This window comes from Capsaspora owczarzaki (assembly GCF_000151315.2).
Source record: "Capsaspora owczarzaki ATCC 30864 unplaced genomic scaffold supercont2.16, whole genome shotgun sequence".
Taxonomy (NCBI): domain Eukaryota; class Filasterea; order Ministeriida; family Capsasporidae; genus Capsaspora; species Capsaspora owczarzaki.
This window is the reverse complement of record NW_011887307.1, coordinates 287,630-313,812: the sequence shown is the minus strand read 5'-3', so window position 1 is coordinate 313,812 and position 26,183 is coordinate 287,630. Positions and strand designations below refer to the sequence as shown.

The 26,183-nt window shown below is 54.3% G+C and overlaps 9 protein-coding genes across 9 annotated transcripts; 4 read left to right on the top strand and 5 right to left on the bottom strand.

Annotated features, from left to right (window-relative positions):
- Window positions 1-50: 50 nt before the first annotated feature.
- CAOG_07834 (hypothetical protein) lies at window positions 51-1,235 on the bottom strand (the record flags this gene model as incomplete). The annotated part of the gene is made up of 4 exons (XM_004342858.2): window positions 51-255; window positions 401-521; window positions 666-764; window positions 1,197-1,235. 4 exons carry the CDS (start codon window positions 1,233-1,235, stop codon window positions 179-181), a joined length of 336 nt encoding a protein of 111 aa, XP_004342907.1. The 3' UTR covers window positions 51-178.
- Window positions 1,236-1,693: 458 nt separating this feature from the next.
- CAOG_07833 (hypothetical protein) lies at window positions 1,694-2,488 on the top strand. The gene is made up of 2 exons (XM_004342857.2): window positions 1,694-2,107; window positions 2,217-2,488. Exons 1-2 carry the CDS (start codon window positions 1,829-1,831, stop codon window positions 2,385-2,387), a joined length of 450 nt encoding a protein of 149 aa, XP_004342906.1. The 5' UTR covers window positions 1,694-1,828; the 3' UTR covers window positions 2,388-2,488.
- Window positions 2,489-2,562: 74 nt separating this feature from the next.
- Window positions 2,563-3,925, bottom strand: CAOG_07832 (thioredoxin reductase). The gene is made up of 2 exons (XM_004342856.2): window positions 3,892-3,925; window positions 2,563-3,581 (listed from the first exon to the last, which is right to left on the bottom strand). The coding sequence occupies exons 1-2, from the start codon at window positions 3,894-3,896 to the stop codon at window positions 2,630-2,632; spliced, it is 957 nt and encodes a 318-aa protein (XP_004342905.1). The 5' UTR covers window positions 3,897-3,925; the 3' UTR covers window positions 2,563-2,629.
- Window positions 3,926-4,107: 182 nt separating this feature from the next.
- CAOG_09132 (hypothetical protein) lies at window positions 4,108-7,523 on the top strand. Its single transcript, XM_011272540.1, has 6 exons — window positions 4,108-4,165; window positions 4,741-4,945; window positions 5,287-6,290; window positions 6,468-6,820; window positions 6,903-7,028; window positions 7,125-7,523. The coding sequence occupies exons 1-6, from the start codon at window positions 4,144-4,146 to the stop codon at window positions 7,386-7,388; spliced, it is 1,974 nt and encodes a 657-aa protein (XP_011270842.1). The 5' UTR covers window positions 4,108-4,143; the 3' UTR covers window positions 7,389-7,523.
- Window positions 7,522-10,301, top strand: CAOG_09131 (hypothetical protein; the record flags this gene model as incomplete). The annotated part of the gene is made up of 3 exons (XM_011272539.1): window positions 7,522-7,640; window positions 7,929-8,019; window positions 8,200-10,301. Exons 1-3 carry the CDS (start codon window positions 7,533-7,535, stop codon window positions 10,299-10,301), a joined length of 2,301 nt encoding a protein of 766 aa, XP_011270841.1. The 5' UTR covers window positions 7,522-7,532.
- A 788-nt stretch (window positions 10,302-11,089) lies between these two features.
- CAOG_07829 (Fer1l3 protein) lies at window positions 11,090-19,422 on the bottom strand. The gene is made up of 6 exons (XM_004342853.2): window positions 19,274-19,422; window positions 17,734-18,220; window positions 11,959-17,623; window positions 11,712-11,821; window positions 11,562-11,615; window positions 11,090-11,384 (listed from the first exon to the last, which is right to left on the bottom strand). The coding sequence occupies exons 1-6, from the start codon at window positions 19,386-19,388 to the stop codon at window positions 11,258-11,260; spliced, it is 6,558 nt and encodes a 2,185-aa protein (XP_004342902.2). The 5' UTR covers window positions 19,389-19,422; the 3' UTR covers window positions 11,090-11,257.
- Window positions 19,423-20,245: 823 nt separating this feature from the next.
- On the top strand, window positions 20,246-21,188 carry CAOG_07828 (hypothetical protein; the record flags this gene model as incomplete). Its single annotated transcript, XM_004342852.1, has 7 exons — window positions 20,246-20,270; window positions 20,365-20,412; window positions 20,480-20,534; window positions 20,617-20,706; window positions 20,778-20,911; window positions 20,992-21,091; window positions 21,167-21,188. The coding sequence occupies 7 exons, from the start codon at window positions 20,246-20,248 to the stop codon at window positions 21,186-21,188; spliced, it is 474 nt and encodes a 157-aa protein (XP_004342901.1).
- Window positions 21,189-21,249: 61 nt separating this feature from the next.
- On the bottom strand, window positions 21,250-22,938 carry CAOG_09130 (hypothetical protein). Its single transcript, XM_011272538.1, has 3 exons — window positions 22,868-22,938; window positions 22,320-22,744; window positions 21,250-22,179 (listed from the first exon to the last, which is right to left on the bottom strand). The coding sequence occupies exons 1-3, from the start codon at window positions 22,914-22,916 to the stop codon at window positions 21,283-21,285; spliced, it is 1,371 nt and encodes a 456-aa protein (XP_011270840.1). The 5' UTR covers window positions 22,917-22,938; the 3' UTR covers window positions 21,250-21,282.
- CAOG_09129 (hypothetical protein) lies at window positions 22,936-26,106 on the bottom strand. The gene is made up of 6 exons (XM_011272537.1): window positions 25,799-26,106; window positions 25,580-25,691; window positions 24,996-25,376; window positions 24,701-24,902; window positions 24,176-24,599; window positions 22,936-24,069 (listed from the first exon to the last, which is right to left on the bottom strand). Exons 1-6 carry the CDS (start codon window positions 26,024-26,026, stop codon window positions 23,062-23,064), a joined length of 2,355 nt encoding a protein of 784 aa, XP_011270839.1. The 5' UTR covers window positions 26,027-26,106; the 3' UTR covers window positions 22,936-23,061.
- Window positions 26,107-26,183: the final 77 nt, after the last annotated feature.

The window sequence follows — 26,183 nt, the reverse complement described above, 5'->3', positions numbered from 1 at the left end:
ACAGCGTGCATATGCGTAGTTGTACTCGCATAATAAAACCAATCAGAAAAGGTCGAAAAACTGCTCTCGTCTATTGAGAAATCAAAACAACTTTTTTTTTCTTTTGTTCTTTTTTTTCTTTTTGGTTTGCAACATCACAACAATACTCAACATTCAAGCCCCCTTGGGTTCAAGTCTGTTACGCAGTCGAGGTCTTGACCACGAAGATGTGACTGTGAGCAATAGTCACGACGTACTGGAACTTTTCAAACACAACTACCAAACGAGCAAAACAAAGGTGAGTTCAAGTTCCGCGTTGCAGCACCATTCCTCCGAAAAGCCATAGCCCGGCTCGCGCTCGTGATGGACGTGTTCGCGCAACAACACTCGCACAACATTCAATCACACACGAGCCACTTACGCGACAAACGCTTGAACGGCTCGGTCTTGTCTCCAGTGGTCAGAACTCCGCGGGTGTCACGGAGAAGGTTGTGAATTGTGCTAGCAGTCTCGCTGGCATTGTCTGCGAGGTCACCGGTGGACTGCAGCGGACCAAAAACGACGAGATTGCCCAACAGCGAAGGCGAGCAAAGTTTCCAAAAGAATTCCAAGTTAGAGACGTCCGCTCGCCGCTCTGTGCGTCAGCCCACAATAGAATCCAAACCCCAAAACAAAGACGCGCGTACCGACACAACAGCGCCGTTGAGGTCGAGGGTGAGCGATCCAGTGAGGTTGGGGATGCGCTCAATGGCGCCTTGCATGGCGGCAACGTCTGCAGTGTCCTCCTACAACCAAAACACAACACCGCAACACAAAAAGTGAATGCACACGCAGCAAGCAACATTGGATCTCAGACCCGTCGTCGGTTCGTCCATCGTCTGCACAGCGCAGCGCGGCGGGCTTTGAGCCTTTCATCACGAGGCGAACAGAACCCCAAGCAGCCTCACGCACCCAGCCACCACTCCGCCACGTCAGTCGCTCCTTGCAACGGGAGAATCGAGCTTTGCATTGCCGTTCGAAGCGCCCGCCGTGCCTGCGACGGAGGACCACTGCTAGGCGGTCAAGTCGACAAGAACTGAGATCTCGCCCTCTCCTCACTCGCTTCCCCACGTCGCCAGCTCGCACAGAGCGACGATGAGGACAGTTGTTTGTTTTGTTAGACATGCACAAGCGCAGAAGTGGGCTTCGGGACTGGTGGCTTGGCTGTGCTGACTCACGGGCATGATGAAGCTGAAAAAGTACGAGTGGTTTTTCATCCTCTTCCTAAAGGCAATGCAGCGCCATAGTGCGTTTAGAGCGGGTCGCTCAGAGTCGCGCTAGAAACGCCAGTCGCGATGTGGTGTCAGTTGAGATGGATTTGGATGTGATAAAACGCGGTTGTGAGATTTTGCAACAAGCCTCAGCTCAAGTTTGGCTGCATTGTCTGAATCAGAAGAACAAACAAAACGTTTCCAATTCTTCCTGTGTATCTCAGCAATTTAGGAAATAGTAGCCATAACAAGCTTCAATTCTGGTTACCTGCAATGTTACATCACAGTTGCCACGTCATGTGGTAGGGTGCAACAGCCGACGACGGAAAGCATTGGAAGGTGTTCTTCAGGATTGAGCAATGCTCACTTGATGATGCAACGCACATCCACTGACGCCCCCGCTGACGTGGAATCAGACTATTTAAGCGCACGATGCTCGACTATTGCAAGGCAGATCAGTCTTTTATTGAATCAAAGACGCAGTGCCAAGTCGCTTTGAGCTAACAGCAAACAAACAAACGCCGAGCTTTTTCTTTTGTTGTTTTTGTTTTTGTTTCAGAGCGAAACACAACAACAACATTCTTCCAAACTTGCCTTGAATGAAGAACAAGTCAAGGTCAACCCCAACCGTGTCCCCAGTCGACGATGCCGTGTGCAGGCTCGAACCCGACAAGGTGGCTGAGGTTTCGATTGCTGCTCAATGCCAGAGCGACGCAAATCTGAGCTCCGAGTTTAAGGAGTTTATCAGTCGCACCCTCGACCCCGATCCCCGCGTGCGCAAGCAGATGCTCAAGGAGATGTGCCCATGCCGCGTGAGAGCCGATATTGATCTCATGTGGGCGAGAATCATCGAACTGACCAGCGACGAGTCTGACATTGTACGTGTTGCAACTTTCTGCTGAAGCCTGCCATTTCACTACGATATCTGCTGTTGCTCATGTGAACTTTTGCGCAACTCTGTTGTGGTCTTCCCGTGAATTCGCACAGGTGCGCGATCAGGCACTACACGCGTTGGGTGACGGATCGCCCCGCGCAATGGAGGCCACGGTCATGGAGATTGCCGAGCGACTGTACAACGACCCATCCGATGCCGTTCGCAGCAAGGCTCGCCGAATGGTCAACGCGTATCGACGGACTGGCAAGTGGAACGTTCTTTGAATTTTCATCAGGACGCATGTCAGTGATTTCGACGTAGTTGATATCTCAGATCAACACTCTCACCTCCAATGGTGCAATAAACTAGCACATTCAAGGCCAAACCTTCCCTCCCCCCCCCTCAAAGGGATTGCTGAATTTTTTAAATTCGAATGTATACATACCGACAAAAAAGAAACGACACCAACAAGTTTATTAAAAAGCAAAAACAAGAAAAAAAAAAAACATCCCACAAGCTGTTGTTTTTACACACCCTTGGCCTCGAGCCAGCGCTCAGCCTCGATGGCAGCCATGCAACCAGTGCCGGCAGCAGTGATGGCTTGACGGAAGACGTGGTCGGAGCAGTCGCCGGCGACGAAAATGCCCTCGACGTTGCTCTTGGTCGAGTTTTGGTTGGCGAGCTTAATGTAGCCGTTCGCGTCGCGGTCGAGAAGGCCAAACGGCTCCGTGTTGGGAATGTGGCCAATGGCGACAAACAGACCAGATGCGGGCAGCGCCTTTGACTCGTTGGTCTTGACGTTCTTGACGTGAATGTGCGACAGGAGGCCGTCGGGGGTGCCAGAGAGGTGGTCAACGACAGAGTCCCAGACCTTCTCGATCTTGGGGTTTTCGGCGACGCGCTGGCTCATGACGCGAGACGCACGGAGCGCATCGCGGCGGTGGATGAGGTAGACCTTGGAGCACATGCGGGTGAGGTAGAGTGCCTCCTCCGCCGCCGAGTCGCCGCCGCCGACCACGCCAACGACCTTGTTCTTGTAAAAGAAGCCGTCGCACGTTGCGCAGGTGGAGACGCCCTTGCCCCAGAAGGTTTGCTCCGTGGGGATTTCGAGCAGGCGCGACTTGGCGCCCGTGGCGACAATCAGCGCGTGGGTCTGGAGCGACGTGCCATCGTCCAAGTCCAACGTGATGGGCGCAGGCTGCGGCGGGGCAGTGACCTTGACGACGTGGCCGTACTGGAAGGCGGCGCCGGCATGCTCGGCCTGCTCCTGCATCTGGCTGATGAGCTCGGGGCCCTCGACGCCGGCCTTGCCAAAGCCGGGGAAGTTCTCCACAGTGGAGGTCGTGGTCAGCTGGCCGCCGGGGTTGTTCCCGTGCAGCACGAGCGGCGCCAACTGAGCGCGTGCAGCGTACAGCGCCGAAGTGAGACCGGCCGGGCCCGAGCCGAGCACAATGACCTTGTGGATTGCCTGAGGGATGCTAGCGCGTACAGAAGAGTAGCATGACAGAAGTGAGCGATAGCGGCTTTGAATAAGGAACAAAAAAAAAAAGTGGTGCCATCAAAGACAAGGAGAAAAAAGCAACAGCAAAAAAGCGCGGGAAGCGGCGAATTTTGGCGCGGAATCCAGCTGATCCATCTCCATCTTCACCTCCACCTCCCTCCCACCAATGGTCCAACTGCAATCTCGCTCGCTGGTGTATGATGTGCTTGTGTGTTGGAATTCCCCGAGGAACCAGTCGAAACCAGTCGGAACGACGCGACCTTGGGATTTCGGTTTAAAAATCTCACCTCATTCTGAACGAATCACAACGCCAAGATGGTAAAGACTGAAACAAAAACGTACGAATTTGGATGGAGAGCAAAATTCAACAGAGTCGGAAATTTCGGGGAGACCACAAAGCGATGAGAGTTGTGGAGAGGAGCGCGAGGTGATTGCCGTTGAAACACACAATCGAGATAAAGAAGCAACATCGAAAATTTGGGTTCATCTCGCTTTTTGTACCGCTTTGCTCGCCGCTTCACTTTTCATTTCGCACAATCATGGCAGACCACAACGACGACGGTAATCCGATACACCATCATTTCGTGCACTGGATTGGCGCTACTCTGGTCGCTCAGAGAGCTCGGGAAGGGGAGAAGACCGGGGTGCAAGAGGAGGGGTTGGAAGGTTGGAATTGAGGTGACATTTTTAGTAAATTGGCCGTAGCAATTTGCATCAAAACCGAAATTTTAAGCGCCTAGTGAAATTCACCAGAAAGTCCAACCCGGGTATATTCTTTCATGGATGTTTGATTTTTCAGTTGACGTTATTTTTTCGTTTATTTTTGCAATTTATACTCTTTCTGACTATTTTTCTGTTCACCAAGCTACCTCTTTTTTTTTTTTTTTCTCCTTTTCCACATGCGACTCTTTCGCCCACGGATCCGTTTCCCTCACCTCTCCCTGCCCCTGGCCCTGCTCTTGCTCTTGCTCTTGCACTCTCTCTCTCTCTCTCTCTCTTGTGCTCTTGACAACACCGCCATCGCCCTTCTCTGTTTGAGTCGACGCCTTCCCCACTCTGCCTGCTGCTGCCTGCTGCGTTCTCGTCCTAACCCTCCCACTCCCTCACTCTTGTCTGTCCCCGACACACACACACAGACCTCGTCGCCGATCTCCTCAAAACCCGCCCCGTGCTGAACAATGGCGCAGACTGCGTGATTGTCGTCGACAACGTTCCCAAGGTCGACGCCGCCAAGCTCGACAAGCTCATGCTCGTCCTCAAGAAGGTCTTTGCTGGCTTTGGCGAGCTCCAGGAGAACGGCATCCACATGCCCCGGGATGCCGCCACTGGCATGACCAAAGGGTGAGGAACACAAGCCACACACTGGCCCGGCGTGTTTCGCTTTGATGTTGCAATCGATCGGCAAGCGACCATCCACAGCAGCTGCTGCATGTGCCACCCCGTGTGTGCATGGAGGTCATGTTTGTTTAAATCCTTGGTGTTTGGCTCGGGGTTTGACGAGTGCGGACAACGTGGCGGGCACTTTGCGACCAAGGCGCATTGACCGTTGGTGCCTCACCACTCATCACCACCACCACCATCCCCCCTCTCGCGTTGTGCTCTGCTGGCTCTCTGAACATTGGCTCACTGTTTTTTTCTTGTCTTGTTTGTGCCATCCTCTCCTACCGTGACAATATTGTCAGATTCGCCTTCCTCGAATTCAAGACAGCCCCGCAGGCTCAGCAGGCCGCCAAGAAGCTGCAGGGATACCGCCTGGACAAGATGCACGAGTTTGAGACGTGCACGCTTGCCGATTTTGAGCGCTACGAGAAGGTTTCGGACAGCTACCAGCCCCCGAAGCCCGAGGACTACTCTGAGCGCGAAAACCTTCGCTCGTGGCTCCAGCACGAGCGCAGCGTCGATCAGTTTGTGCTGCGTTATGGCCCCAAGTCGAACGTGCTGACTGATATTTGCTGGAACGGCCATGACGAGGCTGAGCGCATTCACACGCGCCCCAACTGGTCTGACTCGAGTGTGCTTTGGTCGCCGCGCGGCACCTATCTCGCCACCTTCCACAAGCAAGGCATTGCTCTTTGGGGTGGCTCTGCCTTTGGCAAGATTGTCCGCTTCAACCACCCTGGCGTCAAGCTGGTCGACTTTAGCCCCAAGGAAGACTTTCTGGTCACCTGGAGCAACGAGGCGTCGGACGACCCGGCCGATCCCCAGAGCCTGATTGTCTGGGACGTTCGCACTGGCAACAAGCTGCGTGGCTTTGCCAGCGGCCCCAAGGCATCATGGCCCGCATTCCGCTGGTCGCACGATGACGCGTTCTTTGCCCGTATTTTTGACGACGCCCTCTCCATCTACGAAACGCCCTCGATGCGTCTGTTGGACAAGAAGAGCATCAAGGTTGCTGGTCTCAAGGACTTTGCGTGGTCGCCCACGGACAATATTCTCTCGTACTGGGTTGCCGAGTCGGGCAACAACCCTGCGCGCGTCGTCCTGCTCGCCGTGCCCTCACGAGAGGAACGCTCTGTCAAAAATCTGTTTAACGTCAACGATTGCAAGCTCTACTGGCAAGCCAGCGGCGACCATCTCGCAGTCAAGGTTGAACGCACCACCAAGACCAAAAAGTCAACGTACACCAACTTTGAGATTTTCCGAATGCGCGAGAAGGGCATTCCTGTGGATGTTCTTGAGATTAAAGGTGAGTGGCAAAGGGAGCGAGGCCCCAGGGGAATGCAAGGGTTGTCAAAATGAGCTGTGGACTTTGCTTGGATGAAGACTTGCATTTGCTCAACCCTTTGTTTTTTTGTTGTTGTTGTTCCTTTCACACACACGCACTCACACACTCACACACTCACACACACTTTCAATCTTGCAGATACAATTCTTGCTTTCGCTTGGGAGCCTGTTGGCACAAAGTTTGCTCTCATTCACGGTGAGGGTGTCAAGACCGCCGTGTCGTTCTATAACACGGACGATGCTGCTTCTGGCGGCAAAATTTCCCTGGTCAAGACGTTGGAAAAGAAGCAAGTCAACCAAATCTTCTGGTCCCCTCGTGGCCAGCATGTCGTGTTGGCGGCCCTCCGCACCAACTCAAACAATGTGCTCGAATTCTGGGACACGAAGGACATGGTTTGCACTGCCGTTGGTGAGCACTTGATGGCCACCGACCTCGAGTGGGATCCCACTGGTCGATATGTTGCCACCTATGTCTCCAACTGGCTTCAATCGGTATGTCTTTTTTTTTTCTGTTGTTTCTTGTTTGTTGTTCTTAACCGAGATAGGGAATGCTCATTTTGTTTGCCTTCAACAGCTCGAAAACGGCTATGCTCTCTGGACAGTCACTGGCCGCAACCTGTATCGCCGAAACCTCGAAGCGTTGACACAATTCCTGTGGCGACCACGTCCTCCGGCATTGTTGACGAACGAGCAGCTGAAGGTATTCATCATTTTATTTTACAAGCGAGAGATGTTGGATGTTTATGGGCGTTTCGTTTCTCATCTGTACTTCCCCCCCCCCATCTCACATTCTCAGGCCGTCAAGAAGAAGCTGAAGGATCTTTCGGCAAAGTTCGACCGCCAAGACACGCTTGCAGCAAACAAGGCCTCCAAGGAGGTCATCGAGCGGCGGCGCGCATTGGTCGCGCAATACGAGGCCTATCGAAAGGCCAAGAAGGCTGTCTTCGACGCTACTGCCCAGGCACGTGCCCAGTTGCGTCCTCAAGCGCAAGAACAGCTTGAGGAGACTGAGCAGATCGTTGAAGTTTTCATCAGCGAGACGGTTGAGCCTGTGAACTAACTTTCCCCCCGGTTTCGCGCTCCACTCGTTGTGTGCATTTCCTGATCGTTCTTGTCACATACACATTCCCTTTTTTTCGCTCTGTGCAATTGCGGTTTTGACGCGTATGAATCAGTCTTTTGTTTTTGTTTTGCAGTTTTTGCGATGAGTTCGGCCGGTTCCAAGCCCGCCTTGGTGGCATCTTCTTCGGCTGCTTCAAAGCGTCAAGCAGTGGACTCGCCTGGAGGTCACGTCGATCAGCGTGGCAGAACGGTAAGCGGGCCGAGACCTGTTTGAGTGTACTCTTCTCGTCTTCGACACGAATTCTTTGAACGAACTGGTTCTGTGGTGCCGGAGAGTGGCGAGAGTGGCGAGAGTCGTGAGGTGAGAACACTTTGCTCTCAATGGTGTCTCGGCAGTTGCGCGCCATTTTGTTTGTTGTTGGGTTTTTTCTTTTGCCGACCTTATGTGCGTGAAATTTTTTACAGCAGTGGTGCCATGCTTTGATAGTCTGTGACGATGGCAAACATTATTCTAACCTTGTATTTTTGCTCTCAACAGCAAAGCAACGATGAGGACGACGATGAGGGCAACGATACCCAGCCGGTTTCGACGAGAGCTTGGCTGTCTCCTATTCTGCCCAGTCGCAATGGTATGTGTGTGTGTGTGTGTGTGTGTGTGTGTGTGTGTGTGTGTGTGTGTGTGTGTGTGTGTGTGTGTGTGTGTGTGTGTGTGTGTGTGTGTGTGTGTGTGTGTGTGTGTGTGTGTGTGTGTGTGTGTGTGTGTGTGTGTGTGCTCTCTCTTCACTCATTTCTCGTCTTGCTGTCGATAGCCCGCACGTATCCCACCGATGTTCGCGAGCTGAAGCCTGCCCCAGGCCAGCAACGACAAGCGGGAGACTGGCCTGATCCTGTCGACCCTGTCTACCCACGCCACACAACGACCAAGGAGATTCTGACTGAAATTCACGAATCAATTTTCGGCAACCGCACTATTCGCTCCACATTCAGCGGTTTGCAAGTCGCCACCATGCGCGGCATGGGCAAAACAACCTACGGCGCGAACATTATCACGCACCTCCTCAAGGCTCTCGAGCATCCAGCAGCAGATCTCGGCTTTTCAGAGAAGCGCAGGTCATTGTTGACGAATCTGCTCACCCATCGTACGCAGACCGTCTTCATTGATTTCAACGGTCGAGGCGACGGTCTCGCATCTGCAGATGACTTTGGCACCTACGTCTGGCTTGCCAAACGTCTTGCTGCTCGCGGCCTGCTGGACCTCCCTATCCACAAATGTCGTGATCAGCTGAGTCGACTGACCTACCTCTTAGTCTCAGAAGTCATCCGCGAGCTCTGGCGACGCTTGCGCGAGCGCCAGCAGATTCCTGACGATGAACACGCCCTTCTGATCATCCACATCGACGAGTATCAGCTTGCCCACCGCTTCCTTGCTGAGCAAACAAATGCGGAGGCCGCCACCGGCACGCTGGCCAGTGTTTTGAGCGAGATTCTTAACTACAACTTTGACTCGAAGAAGAACACTGTGGTGGTACTTTGGACTGGATGTTCAACCGCTGGTTTGACCCAGCTTCCGCTTAACGTCCATCGGATGAAACTGGTGCATCTCGAGCCGCTCCCCCTTTCCTCTGCCCTGGATCTGCTCGAGAAAAAGTGGGAATCCGAGGAACCTCCGATTCAGCTTCACGAGCAGTGGCGGAACAATCGAGAGTTTCGTCAGTTTGTTCACGATGTCGGCGGTTCTCCAAAGCTTCTTTCAAGTCTTCCCTCTCATCCTCAGCTCGCACTTGCGCCCAACGAGTATACCATTGTCACGGTTTTGGATCACTTCGCAAAGCGACTCGCGACCGTCCCGCTCAATTTACTCGGTGATGAGCAAGACGCCTCAGCGCTTGTCGATCTCGTGCTGACTCAGCGGCCTGTTGTGCCATCGACACTAGTTGGTCAGTTCACGGTTGAACAGCTCGCCTACCACGGCATGCTGACTCTCGCTCCAACGGCCCATGGTATGGTCGTGGTCGGCTGTCCTATTCATTACATGCACGCCCTGCTCAACCGGAACTTTGCAACGACCCGCGCGTCTGCATTACGTTTGTTCCGGCTCCCTTTCAACGATGCTGGAGACGGGGATATTTTCGAAACCGCGGCGCTATTGTCGTTGACGGCACAGCTCCGCTTGCTCGGTAAAAGTGGTTCGTCTCCCGATGTTGCCAGCCTTCTACACATCAATTTCTTGAATTCGCAACCAACTCCTGATTTTCGCGGCTTTATTCACCTCAACGCTCTCCGCGCCTTCTCCCAGTCTGCTTCTTACGTGCCGATCATCGAGGGCACACAGATTCTGTCCAACAGCAATTCGACCTTCGAGTTCTTCACTCGTCGGGTTCAAGGAAGAAGCCCCTGGTCCCTCAAGCAAGAGGATTTCGGCTCGATGGCCTCCTGTGTTGACACCCCAGCAAGCCGCATTCCGGTAGTTCAGACGGCGAAAAACACTTACGGAGTCAACATGTGGGTCCTTCTTCCCGCTGAGCACAACTTGTACGCACAGACGAAACCCTTGTTGGTTCTCTTCCAACTCAAGCACCATCAAGCCGTGAGTCAAAACGATACTTTCAGCAATCTCCAGGGCACGATCGAAACGACTCTAGAGAAGGTGACCGCAGGTGTTACAGACCCGCAGACCGGCGAGACCGTCTGCGAAGTGCTGATAGTTGTGATGGTGACTGGTACCGCCAGTACACGCCCGAACGAAGCCACTCGTCTTGCGGCAGATCGAGAATGGGCCAAAGCACTGGCAACGTTTAACAAGGAACCCGACCCTCGTGTGATTGTTCTCATGGACGAGGATGTGCGCCGAGTTGTGCCTTTCATGTGGTCGCGCTTTCCCGACACTGGTGACTGGGTCGTGCCGAACTAAGACGATGCGTCCTGCCAGGCTGACGATTTGTCCATCTAGCATACGGATCTGTCCATCCACGATACGATTTGTCGAGCCAAACTGATCATTCGTCCAGTCAAAATGATGATTCTTCCATTAGTCGTTGATTGGTGCCATTGGCAACTGCTGTCTTTCTGTATCTGACACGTCATTTTGTGTGTCGCGAATTTGTGATTTGTTGCATGTTGAATTTGTTTTTTGTTTCAAACCGATGTGTATTAGAATTGAACAGTGCTCACACCGTCATACCAACAAAGTTCGCTGAGCAGCGCCGCTAGTATTGGCGTACAAAGCTCTAGTCAAACATTTGCAGCCCAGATTTTGGTGTCTGGGATGCTAACAACATTTTGGTCGTCGCAGAGGACGAGAATCGTCTTTTGGAGGGTCGGTTGCGAGATTGTTGCCCCGGAGTGTATGGAAGTTTTGTTTGTTTTAAGCCGTCTAAACCTTTATTAAGAATAACAAAGAAAAAAGAACGTAGGATATGGGTCAGTTGAATGTCGTCATAACGCACACCAACGAAGGCATGCGGAGAGAGTGCTCAAAAGCTCACAAGAATAGAAAAAAAGACTGTCCTCTTCTCGCCCAAAAGCGACATCACTCTCAGATCAACCTATTTTAGACTCGGCACGTGCAAAATCGTGCTCTGCAGTCCTGCTCATAGTCGGTGAACAAAACGGAGCGGGAGCCACGACCAAACATTGGATGTTTTATGAGCAGGAACAGAATTGCTGCACAATCGCTCAAAAGAAAAAAAAAAAAACAAGTTCTCAAACAGTGTGTATTCGACATGGTGGCATACGCAAGCGATGGAATGAAGCATGCACGAAACAGAGCAAGACTAAACACAACAATAAGGTCGCGAGCCGACAACGCCACGGCAGCAACGTAGCAGCAAACAAAAACACCACAAGACACGCAACGGGATGTGCGCTTTACACGCCCATAATCTTCTTGACCGAGTAGTTGGGGAAGTAGTACAGGAAGATGAAAATGAAGAGCGCGATGAACAGGATGATGAGGCCCAAGATAATCCACCACTTGAACTTTTTCCAGATGATGCTGATAAGCAAAAGAAGGGGGAAGGGAGGCAAGGTGCGTGAGTGATGCTCAGAGTTAAAATAACAAAAGGAAAAACAAAAAGGAAAAACAAAAAGGAAAAACAAAAGGGAAAGAGGAAAAAAAAAACAAAAAAAAAAGACCGCAAACCCAACAAATCAAACGAATCAGACAACTTACTAGCGGAAGGACTTCCACGGGTTGAGGAACCAAATGAATGAGGTCGCGGGACGCCTAATCAAGCAAGCAAAGAAAACAAAGTGAGCTCATCCGAGAGCAAACCAAAACAAGGCAACTCTGCCAGAAGCCCCATCCAAACTAGTTGCTTACTTTGGCTTCTCGAGGACAGGATACTGGTTGGGCTCACTGTGACCTTGGCCGGCAGGCTTCTCGGCGGCCTCTTCTTCAGTGAGGAGCTCAATCTCGATTTCGACCTTGCCCTGCAGAGTCAAACAGACATGTTGTTGTCCGGCAGAAACAAAACAAAAAAAAAAAAAGTGTGAGCGCCCGTCATCTCCTATGCAACCCCTTGCCACCGACACCCCCTTCCCACAAATCCCCACAAATAGCATCGTACCGTCATCTCAAGCTGATCCTTGGTACCGCGGGTGACTGGAATCCAGCCCTTGACACGCTTCTTCTCAAACAGCGAAATGTAGTCGCCCTCGCTGTACTCCTTGCCGAGCTTGCAGCCAGAGGCATTCTTCTCGAAGGGGATCATCTTGCTCAGGTTGAGATCAATGTTGCCGAGGTAGTCATCGGGCTTGAAAAAGTCATTGTCCCAGACCTGGATGGCGAGCAGCGGGGGCACCTTGGTGGTCTCCTTGTCGAGCGAGTAAAAGTGCGCCTTCTGCTCAATCACCATGACATCCTCAGCAGGCATGTAGCTCAGCGGCAGGCAGCAGCGCCAGTTGAACATGCCCTCGCCATTGAGCGAGCGGTAGTGGACATCGGTGCGCTGCTTGTCCTTCTCCAAGCCGCGCATGTACGCCTTGACGTAAATGTCAGACATTTTCTCGCCAGTGATGGAGACGTCGGCAAAGATGACGTCCTTGGTGTTCCAGATGATGGCACGCAGCTCGTACTTGGTGGCCTTGCGAGGGGAAATGTCAACCGGCGGCTTAATGTCACCCAGGCTCTTGGGGATGACGTCCACCCACATTTGCAGCTTGCCCTGCTCGAGCTCGGGCTGCATCGGGTTGATGAGGCGGCGGGTCTCGACGTGCTCGGGCACGAGGCCGAGCGAGCGGAGCGCCATCAGCGCGCCGTTCTCGTGCGCAAGACCCTTGGTGAGGGCCTGGTCGCCCTTGGCAACAAACTTGCCGTTGCGGATGCCGGGAATGGTCACAGAGTAGGGCAGGTTTTGGTCGTACACGGGCTCGCGCAGACGCATGGTGGTGCACCAGTCCTTGAGGATTTCTGTGGGACGTTGCGAGTCCCTCCACACGTTGATGCCGCTCGTTTGGTAGGTCTGGGGCAGACCGACCGTGCCGCGGCACGTGCTGAGCAGACGGCGCTCAAGATCAATCTTGGTCTCGCCGATCAGATCGTCCGCGCTGACAGCGTCCCAGTCCATGACCGTGATGGTGAGCTCATTGTCCATGGGGAGGGTGGCGTTCAGCTCGTACATGCGGCCAAACTGCGGGTTGAGCGTGGCGGGCACATAGTTGTCGCGATCCTTGATGGTCTTGTTCTTCTTGCCACCCAGCGAGACAATGCAGTACGGGTCGGACTTGCCATTGTCGTCGAGAGCCTGCAGGTCGATGCCGCGCACAATGTACACACGAACGAGCACGTCCATCTGGGCGTTCGACGGGACCCACGGCAGCCAGCGGCCGAGCTCGGTCGGGTCGAGCTGCGGCGCATCTCGCGGCACGGGGTAGATGCGGAAGTTGCCCTTGAACTGACCACACTCCTCCGAGTCGCCGTCGTCCGCCTTGCCGCGGGCGAGAGCAAAGGACTCGAGCGTGTCGTTAAAGTTGAAGCGCATTTCGAGCTCCTCGCGGTAGACTTCGACAATGTCGCCAGTGTACTTTTTGAGGGCGGCAATCTTGTGCTCCTTGTCCATGTCCTTCTTGCCCGTCTTCTTCATCTTCTTCTTGAGCTTGGCAAAGACGCTTGGGTCGGGGTCGTCGTCCATCGAGAGGACGCCAGCGTTGACGTCACTCAGCGGCTCGGGCGCATTCATGCTGGCGGCCGAGGCAAAGAACTTGGTCCACCAGTCGACCGACGAGTCTTCCGGCTTGTCCTCCTCCGAGGGCTTCTTGACCTGGAGCGACTTGTCCACGCTCGCCTCGGGCGCGAGCACATCGCCACCCGCACCGCCTGCCACGACGGGCTTGACGCTGGCAGCGCTCGCAGCTCGCGAGGATCCGACATCGATGGCGACAGCGCCAATGAGAGGAGCATTGTCGTTGTCAACCTCCTCCTCGTCGGTGGCGATCGCACCTGCGCCGGGCCCGGCGGCAGCCCCTTCCACAAACTCGATTGCGAGCTGAGGGCTGTTGTCCTTGCGGCGATAACGCTGCAGGGAGTGGATGGAGTGGACGCCGACCAGTGGCTTGCGGCCAAACTTGCGGTTGTCGTACACGCGCACGTTGAGCGGCGGGGCGTACACCTCCTCGATGGGCAAGTCGACCTCGAGCGCAAGGAAAGGCTGAGCAAAGTTCGGGAACTTTGACAGGTGACGCAGACGCTCGGTCGAGCGCGAGATGCCACCGCACTCAAACTCAACGTTGGGCGAGTCGACGGTGAGCAAGCGGTACTTTTTCATCTGACGCAGACCCCAGGTGAAGACTTCGACGCGGCAGCGCTCCATGACGGGGCGCACATCATCGGGCAGGCGACGAATCTGGCGAGGCTTGTTGGTGAGCGCCTCAAAGACGTTGACCTTGGGGGGCAGCGGCAAGTTCTTGCCCGTTTCGCGCATCGGAATGACCTCAAACGCGGCCAAAATCTCGCCGGCAGGCTCTCCAACGCGGGAAAGAGGAATCCACTGAAGCCGAGCCGAGGTCGACAGACCGCGGTGGACCGAGCGGAGGACGGGCTGCACGAACGCGCGGCCAAGGAAGTCGTCCTGGCCAATCTGATCAAAGTCAAACACCTCGATGCTGACCTCGGGCAGCGAAGCAGCAATCTCCTGGGCCGTGCCGTACAGCATAATGTCGTCGAGGACGAGCAGCTGGTCCCAAGTGGGCGAAATGTTCTGCTCGATGAGGAGGGACTTGGCCGAGCGGTTGCCAAAGCAAATGCGCACGTAGGGGTCGGACAAGCCGCTCTTGTCCTCGCCAATGAGGTCGCGCGCCTGGTAAATGTGCGCACGAAGCTGGAAGGTCTCAGACTCGTGGAAGGACAAGCAAGCGCCAGCCGAGAAGCTGTTCTTGATCGGAGGACCGACAGCCGGGCTGCCGTCAACCAGAATGCGCTCGCGGCGCCAGCGACGGCGACGAGCCGTGTCGAGGGTGCGGTTTTCGTTGTGGAACTTTCGGCTAAAGTCCACGGCGTACTGCCAGCCGTCGCCAGTCTCGGCCAGGTTCTTGGAGCGTTCGTTGGCGCGATCGAGCGTGCGCGGGTCAAAGTTGGGATCGCGCTCGCGGGTGCGAATCCAGCGACGACGACGCACAAAGTGCACCTTCTTCTTGGACGGGTGCCACTTGTTGTCAAAGGTCACGCCGTACTCCCAGCCAAGCTCGTCGACAGCGCGGTTTTGGTCCACCTTCCACTCGCCAGCCCACAGCCAGCCCTGCTTGAGGGTAAACTTTTCGCGCTGCAGCTCCTCCTGGCCCGTCGTGTCCGACCAGGTCGGGCGGTCGGTCTTCATGACAGAGCCCCAGCCCTTGAGCGGGTAGTAGCGCTCATTCTCAAAGGTCTCCTCAATGACGACATCTTGGCCAGAGTCCGTGTCAATGTCGAGCGTCTCGGGATCGAGGAACCAATCGCCCACCCAGCTCCAGCCCGGAGGCAACTCGACCTGATCGGGCTGGCGCGCCTCCTTGCCGGCCTTGTCAGACCACTTGGGCGGGTCGACAGGCAGCAGCATGTCCGACCAGCCCTTGACGGGCAGGTAGCGCTCGTTCTGGTACGACTCGGCGAGCACGACCAGTTGGCCGCCGCCGAGGTTGTGCTTGCGCCACTTGACCTCAGAGTCGGCAGCACCAAACCAAATCTTGAGCTGGAGACGCGCGGGAATGACGCTCTCGGCCTTCTTCTTCGGGTCGGCGGTCGGCGAAATGAGCGTGACGGCGCGCGCCACACCAAAGAATTCACCACGCTCATCGACGCGATCGGCAAACAGAACGTCCGACACGGGGATGCGAACGTACGCCTTGCGCTTCTTGTCGCTAATCATCCAGATGATAATGTCGGGAATGCAGGCCTGGCTCTCGGTGGCCGTGTCGCTGAGGCGGGCGGCAATGTCGCGCAACGCCTCGATGGCCTCGAGTGGGGTGCGAAGGTTTTGCGACAGGGCGTCACGCACTTCTTGGGCATTCTCGGCAGCCAGAATCTTCTCGTCCTCGCGCAGCTCGTGCACGTAGCGATCGAGCAGCGTAAAGCGGCCTTCGGGCAGCGCCGGAAGCGGGACGCGAGCTGCGGTCATGAGCGAGTTGCAGACACTGACAATGGATGAGACGAGGCTCGGCTCGGCAAGGCCTTCAAGTGTCACACCACTGTGCTTGATACGGCTGGGGCGACGATCACCAGAACCATCGGCGCGACCGCCAGTGGACATGACCGACGTGCCGAGCGCAGCCTCCAACTCGCTCTGGCGAATCAGGTCGGCAAGCACTGCAGAGGCCTTCTCAATGCCCTCGTTCAGCGTGCGCACAATGAAACGGACGCGGTTGAGCGACTGGAAGCGGTAGAGAACGTCTTCCCACTCAGAGTTGAGCTCGACGCATGGCTTCTTGCTGTTCCACGGCATGTACGAGTAGTGGACGCCATCGTACAGCGCAGTCTCGTTGTTGGTGGTGGACTGCTGACCGTTGGAGGCTTCCACGTCAAACTTGTTGCCGACGTTACCCATGCTCACCTCAAATTCGATGGGGTGCTTGGCAGCATCCTCGTCAATCATGCTGCCCTCCAGGAAGGCAACGCGGAGGCAATAGTCGCGACGCTTCAGGAAGCCTTGCACACGCTCCTCATCGGCGGGGAGGATGGGGCTCTTCGGGTCGGGCAGCTCGCTGGTGGCCGGGTTGCCGGTGATTTCAACAAGGACACGGCCACGGTAGGCGCAACCGGATTCCATGCCCTTGTTCATCAACTCGGCGTGATCGCTCTCGAACGTCTCAAACTCGCGCGGGGCGCCGTACAGGTTGATCCATGCAGGACCAAAGGCCGGCAGGAAGCCCTTGTCGGGATCGGTGGACGAGATCTGCGTGAGCGAGATGAAATGGGTGCCGACAATGTCGTCCTCGTTCAGGACAATGCCGAGGTCGGAGTCCATCACCTGCAGCTTGATCTTGTCGCACATGGACGGGATTTGCATTGGAAGGTGCAGCTCCTCGTTGAAGGTTGGGAAGTACGAGTTTTGAATGACCTCGGTCTTGGCCTTCTTGCCAGCAAAGCTAACAACGCAGTAGGGGTCGCAGTTCTGCTTGCCCGCCTGACCCGTGAGCTTGTCCAACTTTTTAATGCCAAGCTTGAAGGAAAAGTCCATCTGGGGCAAATCTTCCGCTGCGTAAACCTTGACCGCAAGATCGATCGGCTCGAGCTCGACGCCCGGAGGCCGAAGCAAGTTGTCTTCAATATCCTCGTCAGCATCGTAAACGACCGTATCGAGCACGGGCACCTCGTCACCAGGACCGACCACAAGAATGGTCACCTTGAGGTAGCCCATCGAGCCCTTGCCGCGGTCGTTGGGATCGGTGAGCATGACCCACTTGCGCTGCAGCATGTGCTGCGGCTCGTCGTAAATCATGCCAATGTCGAGCTTGAACGAGCCGAGGAAGGCGTCCTTGCGGACGCGGCGCGCATTGTACACGGACAACTCGATCGTGTCGTCAAACAGCTTGGCAGGCGACTCGAAAAAGTTGAAAAAGAAGAGCTCATTGTAGAAGGGGTGGTTGGTCGACTTTTTCACCTTGCTCTGCTGGCGCTGCTTGCTGCAGGCAATCTTCACCACAGGGTCCAGCGAGCCGATACCAGGCAACGAGCGGGCCTCGATAATGTTGATGCGGATTTGGTAATCTGCAGGCTTGGTGGAGAGTTTGGCACCGCCCGCCTTGCGCTTGCGTGCACGTGCGCTGTCAAAGAAGAACGATGAGTCATGGGAGTAGTCGACAAAGAAAACGCAAGACGGCGCAGACAAACAGCAAAACAGACCAAAAAAAAAAGAGTGGGTGGGTAAACTCACCGTGAGGCGCGCTTCTTGGCTGCGACAGGGTCGGTGGGATCGACAGGGTTGCCTGCCTCATCCACATCATAGTCACTGCCTTCCTCGCCAGCGGTGGTCTCACCGGCGGCGTCGGTCATATCAGCATCCGAATCTGCGACAGCGGCAGCAGAAGAGGACGAGCTGGCAGCCGCGGCGGCGGCGGCGGCAGACTTGCGGCCTCCAGTGCCGTCGTCGTACTTGAACGAGACCTTGATGCGGCCTTGGGTGGGAGCGTTCCCCTTGTCGAGGAGCGAGTACCACGCCTCGTGCTCAAACTTCTTTGCGAGGAAGCCGACCTGAACGTCGACCTGACCGAGCAGGCGGTTCATGCCGACCTTTTCATAGTCGCTCACGCGCAGCAAGACGGTTGCGCCCGCCTCCAGTGCGCTTGTCAGAGGGAAGTCGAAGGTCTGGTTCCACTGCGGGTTGAGGTTTTTCTCGACCACCTCCGTGCGCTGCTTCTTTTCTGTTGGTGTGTTGTTGTTGTTGTTGTTGTTGTTGTTGTTGGGAGGGTTTCAGGCAGTGAGTGTTGGCACGTTTGTGGCAGACCAAAAAGTTGTGTGGGATGATGAGTGAGTGAGGGGGGTGCGTTGTTGTTTCGCTCGTGTCCCGGCAAGCCAATCCATTCATTGGAACATCCATTGAATGTTGAGCAAAAAAAATCCACAAGAGGTAGGGTGGACATGGGTCATTGGGTCATGGGGTTTTGTGCTTGAACGAACGTTCACAAAGTGTGAAAATAAATGAGAATAAATAAATAAAATAAAAAATAAAATAAAAAAATGATTTTGAAAGAATCTTCAAATAAACAAAGAATCATCAGAAAAAAAAAAAAAAAGAGAACAAAGGAGAAGGAGAGGACGACCGAAGGGGGGGAGATGGAAGCGAAACACCCTCCTGAAATGCGAGATCGTGGAATAGAGCAGCATTATCATCAAGAGTGGAAGGGCGAAGGAAGATGAAGGATGGCAAAAAACAACGCGATCGAAACGGACAAAAAAAAAAGTGAAAGAACATTGAAGAAAAAAATTGAGCGAGATGATGAAGATCAGCACACCCCAGTCAGCAGAGCGGCGGGGGCGGGGTTTGGATGGAAAGCAGCACTCGACAGATGACACCGCCGTCGCAGGGTCGAAAGCAGTGCATGACAAAAGCCAGCGAACGAGAACGAGAACGAAAGAAAAAAAAAAAAAAGTCGAATGCCAAAAAAGAGAAAAAACGCATCGATCGAATCACACTCAAACAATCGCAATGCAGCAGCGTCTGGAGAGAGAGGCTGGGGGGGCGGGTGCAAGTGGGAAGGGGGAGGGGAGGTGTGGAATGTGGAAAGACAGCTCGGAGAGTCATAGAGAGAGCGAGCAGAGCGCAGCACGAGCGGGGGATTTTGAACAAAGCGAAGCAAAGGAAAAAAAAAAAAAAAAAAAAAAAACACCCTCCTCCACACTCGCTCCACTCAAATAAATCGCTTCGATGGAAGTGCAGCGTGTGCGTGTGTGACAGACACGGAAGGAACCCGCACCTTGGAACGTGACGGAGCAGTAAGGGTCGCTCTTTGCCTCCTTGTTGAAAAGCGTCGACTCGACGTTCTTCAAGTCCTCGGCTTGGATCACCGTCACTTTGAGCGAGAATGGCATTTTGATTGAAAAAAAAATGAAAAAAAAAAAAGAGAAAAAAAAAAAAGATAGAGTGAAGAACAAAAGGATTTCAGCAAAAACTGCGCAACTGCAACTTGAAAAATGGTGTAAAGTGCAATGGAAGCAAAAAATACCACAAGGTCAAAAGGACAAGTCAACGAAGAGAAAAAAAATGATGATGGGAGCTGACTGGGAGGAGATGATTGAGCGAAAAGTGAATAAAGTCGAAGTGTGGAGCGCCAGACTGACTCACTCTCGCTCAGCTCACACGCCTTGTCGTCAAGCACGCGACATAGGGATGGATGGCCCTACCCAATACGACGAAAAGTCACCCTGGCAGATTGGCGACGCCAGCAACCGCCAGCAATGATTGGAACGCGTGCTTTTTTGTTCACAGCGCATTTGCAATCATCAATCTATGTCTTTGTAATCTCGACCAAGCGTTGAGCAGCACAAAGCAGACCTGAGCTTTTGTTCAACTTTCACTGTAGCAGTCTCCCTTTGTTTTGCTTTGCTTGTTTTTGTGCTTTGAAACTCACAGCGCATGACGTCGTCCGAGCTGCAGCCACACGAACTGCACGCAATGCTGCAGCACCTGCGCCAAGGCAATTGCTCCTGCGCTCTTGTCCCACGCAACGCGACGTTCTGTCGAGCTGACCGAATGAGGAGCGGATGCGTTGGGAAGCAGTGCTCTTGTGGGAGCTGGAGTGTTTTGGCGCGCAACTCAAATGAACGCAAATCTCGCATAGATCGAATTGCACTGTTGTCTAACGGCTCGCGATCGTCTGACGCACCATAAAACAGAAACGCTTCAGGCACGCGAGCAACTTGTTCAGGAGCGGGCGACCTTCCGCAAGATGGACAGCGAGCGACTTGCTGCGAGTGAGACCAAACGAAAGCCCTTGCGAGCGAGCTGTTGCTTGCCCTTGCGATGACTCGATCTCAACACTGCCTGATCTGAAATGCACGGATGCAGTACAACACGAACTTGACGGCAAGGAGGCAGTGGTGGCGTCCCTTGAAGGTAGGGAGCACTGAGTTTCAGAATTCCGTTTCAGTCTGAGTCTCACTTTGCTTGGCTTGGACAACAGAGACCAATGCAGCCTTGCAAGGAAGATACAACGCTTGTTTGCAACAGCACAACATGTGAGCTGCTCCCTGGTTCATTGGGGGGGGGGTGTGCGTTTGTTCGCGATCTGAGTGCAAGTCTCGCTTTGTCTCTATTTAGGTTGCAAGGCGACTGCGAGCAACGCAGAAAGGCCATTACTGACCTCGAACATCAGCGCGCCGCTGATAAGACCGCGTTGTATGCGGCACGGTAAGCCAGCGGGTTGCCAAACGCACAAAACAAAACATTCGACGTGCAGGTTTCTCACGACCGCCGCTCAGATCTCGATACAAGGAGCAGATGAAGCGCCTCATCGACCAGCAGCGCCAACAGAAGGCGCGGCAGTTTGATCCTTCACTGCTCGTTGCAGCGAGTGCAGCTGTCCAGGCTGACATTCTTTCGGTCGAAGCCCCATGTAACGCGGCTTTTTTGTTTTTTTCTGTCGTTGTTGTTGTTGTTGTTTGTTGTCCGAAGCACCGCTGACTGCCCTGACAGACAAGGAGATTGTAGAACAGCGGGCACGCTTTGACCACTCATTGCAACCAATCTCCCTGGAGGCGATGGAGCCAAAGAGCCAAACATTGGCCATCATCTTGTCAGTGATGTTGGATGAACTTTGAGTATTTTTAATTGTCTCCCATTTGCTCAACATTATTCAACAATCACTTAGGCGCCACCTGCAAAAGATTTGACCAGGCTCGCAGTCCATCGTATTCGGCAGAACGTTCAGTCACTACCAAAAAAAAAAAAGCTTGTTGCAATGGAACTCTCTTTGTCATTCGTTGTTCAAGAATACAAATCAAAATCAACGCGAGCAACTGAATTGTACGCAGCAGAGTTGTCACCGCCAGCAACATACTTGCGAACAAAGACGGGCTGACTGTCAAAGTACCCAGCGTCCTTCCACTCCATCATTTGCGAGTTGGCGAATGGCCCGTGCACGTCAGCGTCAGGGGTATTCTGCATCTTGTACTCCCAGTGGACCTCGTCGGATAAGGTCGGCGGGGCTTGAGCAGGAGGGTTTGCCACGGCCTCCTGCGCTGGCTGGCCGGCATCCTTTGACTCTTCCGAGCCATCGGCACTCTGCCCGAAATCAGGAGCGTGGCCATGCTGTAGCTGATGCTGGATTGTATCGATGGTATCATCGTACACGTTCGTATACCCGCTCGCAACGAGCTGATGGGCTGTCTCGATCAATTCGAGCATGCGGCCTTTTTGCTCGGCAGCGGAGGCTTTTGCTTCTTGCGAGACGGCGGCCTGTTTAGCCTTGTCGCTGTAATGCTTCTTTTTGGCGGTTGCAGAATTCTTGCCACCAAGGCGTCGCAGAGCTGCCGCCACAGTTTCTCCGGGCTCTAGGAATTGCAACAACCGCTCGAGCAGCTGCGTTGCCGATGGACGTGCCGCGGCATCCTCGTCGTCCTCGCTTTCAGCGGCGCTCTCTTCGTCTGAGCTCTCCTTGCTCTTCTGCGCCTCCTTGCGCTGTCGCTTGGCCGCTGCAACTTGTAGAGGATCCCGCTCGTCATTGTCGTCGTTCATCAGCACATCACCGACAGGATTTCGATCGTCCTCCGATTTGTTGTTGCGTTGGTTGCCCTTTTTGGACTTGCGGGCCTGCTCTTTGGCCGCCAACCCTTGCCAATCCACGCTGTCAGCCCAGGCGTCGTTTTCCTCGTCCTTGTCCCGCTGTAGTTCGTGTGCGATGGGTCGACATGCAAAGTGAATAGCCTTGAACGAACGCAGTCACAACGACAGAGTCCACTCCCGCCCACCCACACAACTCAACAATCAAACCCTATTCTTTGAAAACGACCAAAACGCCGCACCTTCTTCACAGAGTAGTTGCCTTGCTCGTCGTAATCACCCTCAGCCATCTCGTCGTCGAGGTTGAACGGCGTAAACCGGACGCCTGTGCCGCCAATACTGACGCCCTCGGCCATCGATTCGCGCTGCCCGAGCAGATGCGCCTCCTGCAAGTAGTAGCGCTTCATTGCCTGCTCGTCGTCGCCGTCTTCCTCGCCGTCGTCGTCGTCGTCGTCGCCGTCGCCACGATCGCGCTCGTCCGGGTTGTCAATCTGCCCTGCTCGCAATCCGCGGTGCTGGTACCGCGCTCGCCCGTCGTCCGCCTCGTCTTCCGTCGCATGGCTCAGTCGGTGCAGTCGTCCATGTGCAGCGGTGTGGTCCGGCGGCGCAGCGTCGTCCTGCTCGTGCTCGGCTTGATCTGCAGCGAATCGAACGCGGCGCTCTGCTCCTAATGTCCACCCCAGCCAAACCCAGCCAAACCCAGCCAAACCAGTCGACAAGTAAGAAGTTAGGCGTCAACCAGGATGATGGGTCAGTGACGAAACACGAGAAACGCAAGGCAGCGTTGTACCGTTGTCGTCGTCCAGATCGTCTTCACGAGGACGCTTCTGAGAAGTCATCGTCTGAGAAATCAAAAAGTGGAAATAAAGACTACATTTGGTAACTATTGGACAAGGTGGCAAAACACGGCTATCGTTCATGACATAACTTGCTGGGATGTATGTAGATCGAAAAAAGGGTCGTGATATTCATCATCAAGCCTTCTTAAAACCGTGAAACAAGGCGAGCGCCTGCACGAGGCTGCCAGTCTGGCACTGCTCGAAGAATCAGACGATCAATAGACAAGACGAGGAAGATGCCATAGAGGTAAAACCAGGTTTTGGCAGGAGCCAGGACAACAGCCCATCCGCCGTAGCACATGTAAATGGTTCGCACCGACGTGAACGCAAACAGGGCGAGAACGCCATAGATGACGCGAGAGCCCCACAGCGCAAGAGTGCTCGACGGTGACAATCGCAGTGGGTGGGATTCGAGCCAATTGGCGCTGCTGCCATCGGCGTCGAGTTTGGGCAAAGCTGTGCATGGAGACTGCGGACGGGTGTGCTCGTGTGTGTGTCCTGGCTGGCTGCACGTCTTTCCATGCTTGTGAGCGTGGTGGTCGGCCAACGCGAGGGCAGAGTTGTTGCCAGCATGCTCGTCAGAGTCGCTGGCGTCGTCGTCGTCGTCACGATGGTCGTACCGGTGAATGTGCAAGTGCTCCAACAGTGCGTCAATTGGCACCCGAGAGGCAAGGTAAGTGACGAAAGGGAGCGTGGTCAGGAGATGCTGGAAGGTGAAAAAGTACGTGCCGAGCTCCGTGACGGTACGCCCGTTAATGACCATGCCGTACACAAAGAAAAAGCCCCAGTGTCCGCGAACAAGCTCGCCGACGAACAGGGGCAGAGCGATCAATGAGACTGCGTGCGCCACGAGCGCATACCAGACGGCAGGAATCTGGGCAAGAATGACCAGCCGGAGCAAAAAGATGCGAAACAGCAATGGAATGGAGTGCTTCATGTTGAGCCAGAACATGATTGGAACACGAGTCAGGCCGCGCGACGCAGCCTGGCTTGGCCGTGGGTGGGCCAGATCGACCGCTCGCCGAATTTGGTGCGTAATTGTCAAGATAAACGCGTCGTAGTGCTGATTCTGTTTGTAGTGCCGAACCAACATCTTTGGGATGACCAGAAGTGCTAGAAACAGAGCAAAAATGCCGTAAAACCCGACGCGAAGCTGACACAAATCACACACAAAACAAGCACCCAGAGTGAGGACGACTCAACAACACGCAAACTCAAAACCAAGCCAAACCAACTCGAAAGCCTGCGTTGACCATTACCACAAGGGAGAAATCGGTCAACATGACATATCGCGCCATCCAGCCAATCTCGGCCAAAGTGCCATCCGTCGAAAAGGATTGGTGAATGGTCTGCGTGCGGCCCGCAGCGTCTTGAACGATTACTTTCATTTGGTGCACACCAAAGAAACTGCGCGGCTTCCAGGGCACCACCCAGAGCGGTCCGCCGGTGGGAATGGCTTCAGGCTGCGCAATACCGTCAATGAAAACGCGCACACTGGCAATGACTGCAGGCGAAAAGGCAAGCACGCGAATGTGTGTGGACCGTTCGATGCGCCCCAGCGGCTCGTGCGCCCCCAAAAGAAAGCGCGCATCTTTGGGGTTGGAGACAACCACCACAGGCCATTGGTCGAGTTGGACATCCGCAAACGAGAACATGTCGTGATCAAATACCACCACTCGGAATCTGTTGAAAGCCAGAGTTTTGTTTTTAGGTTTTTTTTTTCCCCGTTTGGATCAGTAAACCAAGTTGCATCAAGCTCAGCACCATCCAGCAGTCTCACTTACCTTCGGTTGTCTTTCCAGTCCCCAACTTCCAGCTCTGCCAATTCGTTCCTGTGGCGCATGTGCAGATGAGGAGCGTAATCGAGGAGCGTGTGCAGGTGGCCGTTCAGGAAGAGGGTGACTTGGCTGGTCAACGAGCGAAGCGTGGCACCAGACGCTGTTGTTCTTGAGCTGATGGTTGAGAGAGGATAGTGCGCAAACGCGACTAGACGGTTCAATTCAAAGGAAGCAGCTCGTGAGAAAATCAAACACCACCCGAAAACCAAATCCACAGTAACAACAAGCAGTAGCACTTTACTCGTATGATTGTACTGCTCGGGTTGCGCAAGATCACGCTCCAGCTTGGTCATCGCTCGAACATCGAGCGATCCGAAAAAATTGAAGGGACGACGCGGGCCTGGTGTTGGGCAAGCGTCGACTGCAACAAAGCGGTAGCGACCAAATGTTGTCTGGTGGACGTGCGTGTAGGACGTGTTTTTCGAGACAGAGTACCGTGCAAAGAGATTGCTGGGGTGATCGAGGCCGGCGACATCAAACGCATCGTGGTTGCCGCGAATGTCGAGCCACTTGACTTTGTCCAGGACTCCAGAGCGGTCTAGTGCAGCCGCGTAATCCTGCCACTCTTCTTGGTGCTGGCCAGAGTCGATGAGGTACTGGTCCTTGGCGTCGGTCAAGTCACCTGAATCAGGGAGAAAGGACAAAAAAATGTTGACATGAGATTTCGTTCCTTTTTGGGGTTTGGGTTGATCAAACCCTCTCGCCCATTCATATCCAAAAATCCAACATGCCAAATAGGCGTGCAAGTGACGAGAGGGTCGAAGCGTAGGTGCGAGTGCGGAAACGTAACGCCGTGCGACAAATTTGACCCCTAAAAATCTTTACCAGTGACCACAACAACTGGCGGGGCGATGACTGGCACGACTTCCCGGCAAAAGCGCTCAAAATCCGACGTTCGCGTTGGATTTGCATATCGCGATATGTGCAAGTCTGAAACCTGTCAAACAGACCAGAATTCAAGAGAACTGAGAATCTGTACTCGTGTCAACAACCAACCCGATCCGCCGAGTGCCCTCCGTGCTGTTGTACTGCAGCACGACCTACATGGATAAACCAGAATACATTGTCAAAGACGTCGTCGGGGCCTGGTCGAGTGAGCTCGTCGCTGCTGGTCAGCACGCGTCGGAGGTGCGCGTCTGGGGATGCCCCCATGGCAGTGCCACTGCCGCTTGTTGTCGGCAGGGCGTACAGCGATGCAAGTGTTGATAGCAGCCAAGCAATCAGCAGCACTGGCGCTGCGAGCAGCACGACAAAGCGCAGCGATCCTCGCATGACCTTCGTCGTACTTTGAGCTCAAATCTCAGAGCAATGGGCCAGTTGGCAACCAATGTGAGGCTTGGAAAACTGAAGACTGAGCCTGCATGTCTTCGTTGTTCGTGATGGTTGAATCCCAAAATACGAGTACGAGTCGTGAATCTGACGTGGCGGA

Bases quoted from the DNA above. Each gene is read 5' to 3' on its own strand.
- CAOG_09129 (XM_011272537.1), bottom strand. From the start codon at position 26,026: ATGCGAGGATCGCTGCGCTTTGTCGTGCTGCTCGCAGCGCCAGTGCTG. The intron at 25,692-25,798 runs GTAGGTCGTGCT...TCTGTTTGACAG, and splicing joins ATGTATTCTGGTTTATCCAT to GTTTCAGACTTGCACATATC. The intron at 25,377-25,579 runs GTAAAGATTTTT...TCCCTGATTCAG, and splicing joins GCCAGTTGTTGTGGTCACTG to GTGACTTGACCGACGCCAAG.
- CAOG_09130 (XM_011272538.1), bottom strand. From the start codon at position 22,916: ATGACTTCTCAGAAGCGTCCTCGTGAAGACGATCTGGACGACGACAAC. The intron at 22,745-22,867 runs GTACAACGCTGC...GGTGGACATTAG, and splicing joins CGATCTGGACGACGACAACG to GAGCAGAGCGCCGCGTTCGA. The intron at 22,180-22,319 runs GTGCGGCGTTTT...CACGAACTACAG, and splicing joins GCAACTACTCTGTGAAGAAG to CGGGACAAGGACGAGGAAAA.
- CAOG_07829 (XM_004342853.2), bottom strand. From the start codon at position 19,388: ATGCCATTCTCGCTCAAAGTGACGGTGATCCAAGCCGAGGACTTGAAG. The intron at 17,624-17,733 runs GTGAGTTTACCC...CTTCTTTGACAG, and splicing joins GCCAAGAAGCGCGCCTCACG to CGCACGTGCACGCAAGCGCA. The intron at 11,822-11,958 runs GTACGATGCTAT...TTGACTCTGCAG, and splicing joins AGGATCAGCTTGAGATGACG to GGCAAGGTCGAAATCGAGAT.
- CAOG_09132 (XM_011272540.1), top strand. From the start codon at position 4,144: ATGGCAGACCACAACGACGACG. The intron at 4,946-5,286 runs GTGAGGAACACA...CAATATTGTCAG, and splicing joins GCCACTGGCATGACCAAAGG to ATTCGCCTTCCTCGAATTCA. The intron at 6,821-6,902 runs GTATGTCTTTTT...TGCCTTCAACAG, and splicing joins TCTCCAACTGGCTTCAATCG to CTCGAAAACGGCTATGCTCT.
- CAOG_07833 (XM_004342857.2), top strand. From the start codon at position 1,829: ATGAAGAACAAGTCAAGGTCAACCCCAACCGTGTCCCCAGTCGACGAT. The intron at 2,108-2,216 runs GTACGTGTTGCA...GAATTCGCACAG, and splicing joins CCAGCGACGAGTCTGACATT to GTGCGCGATCAGGCACTACA.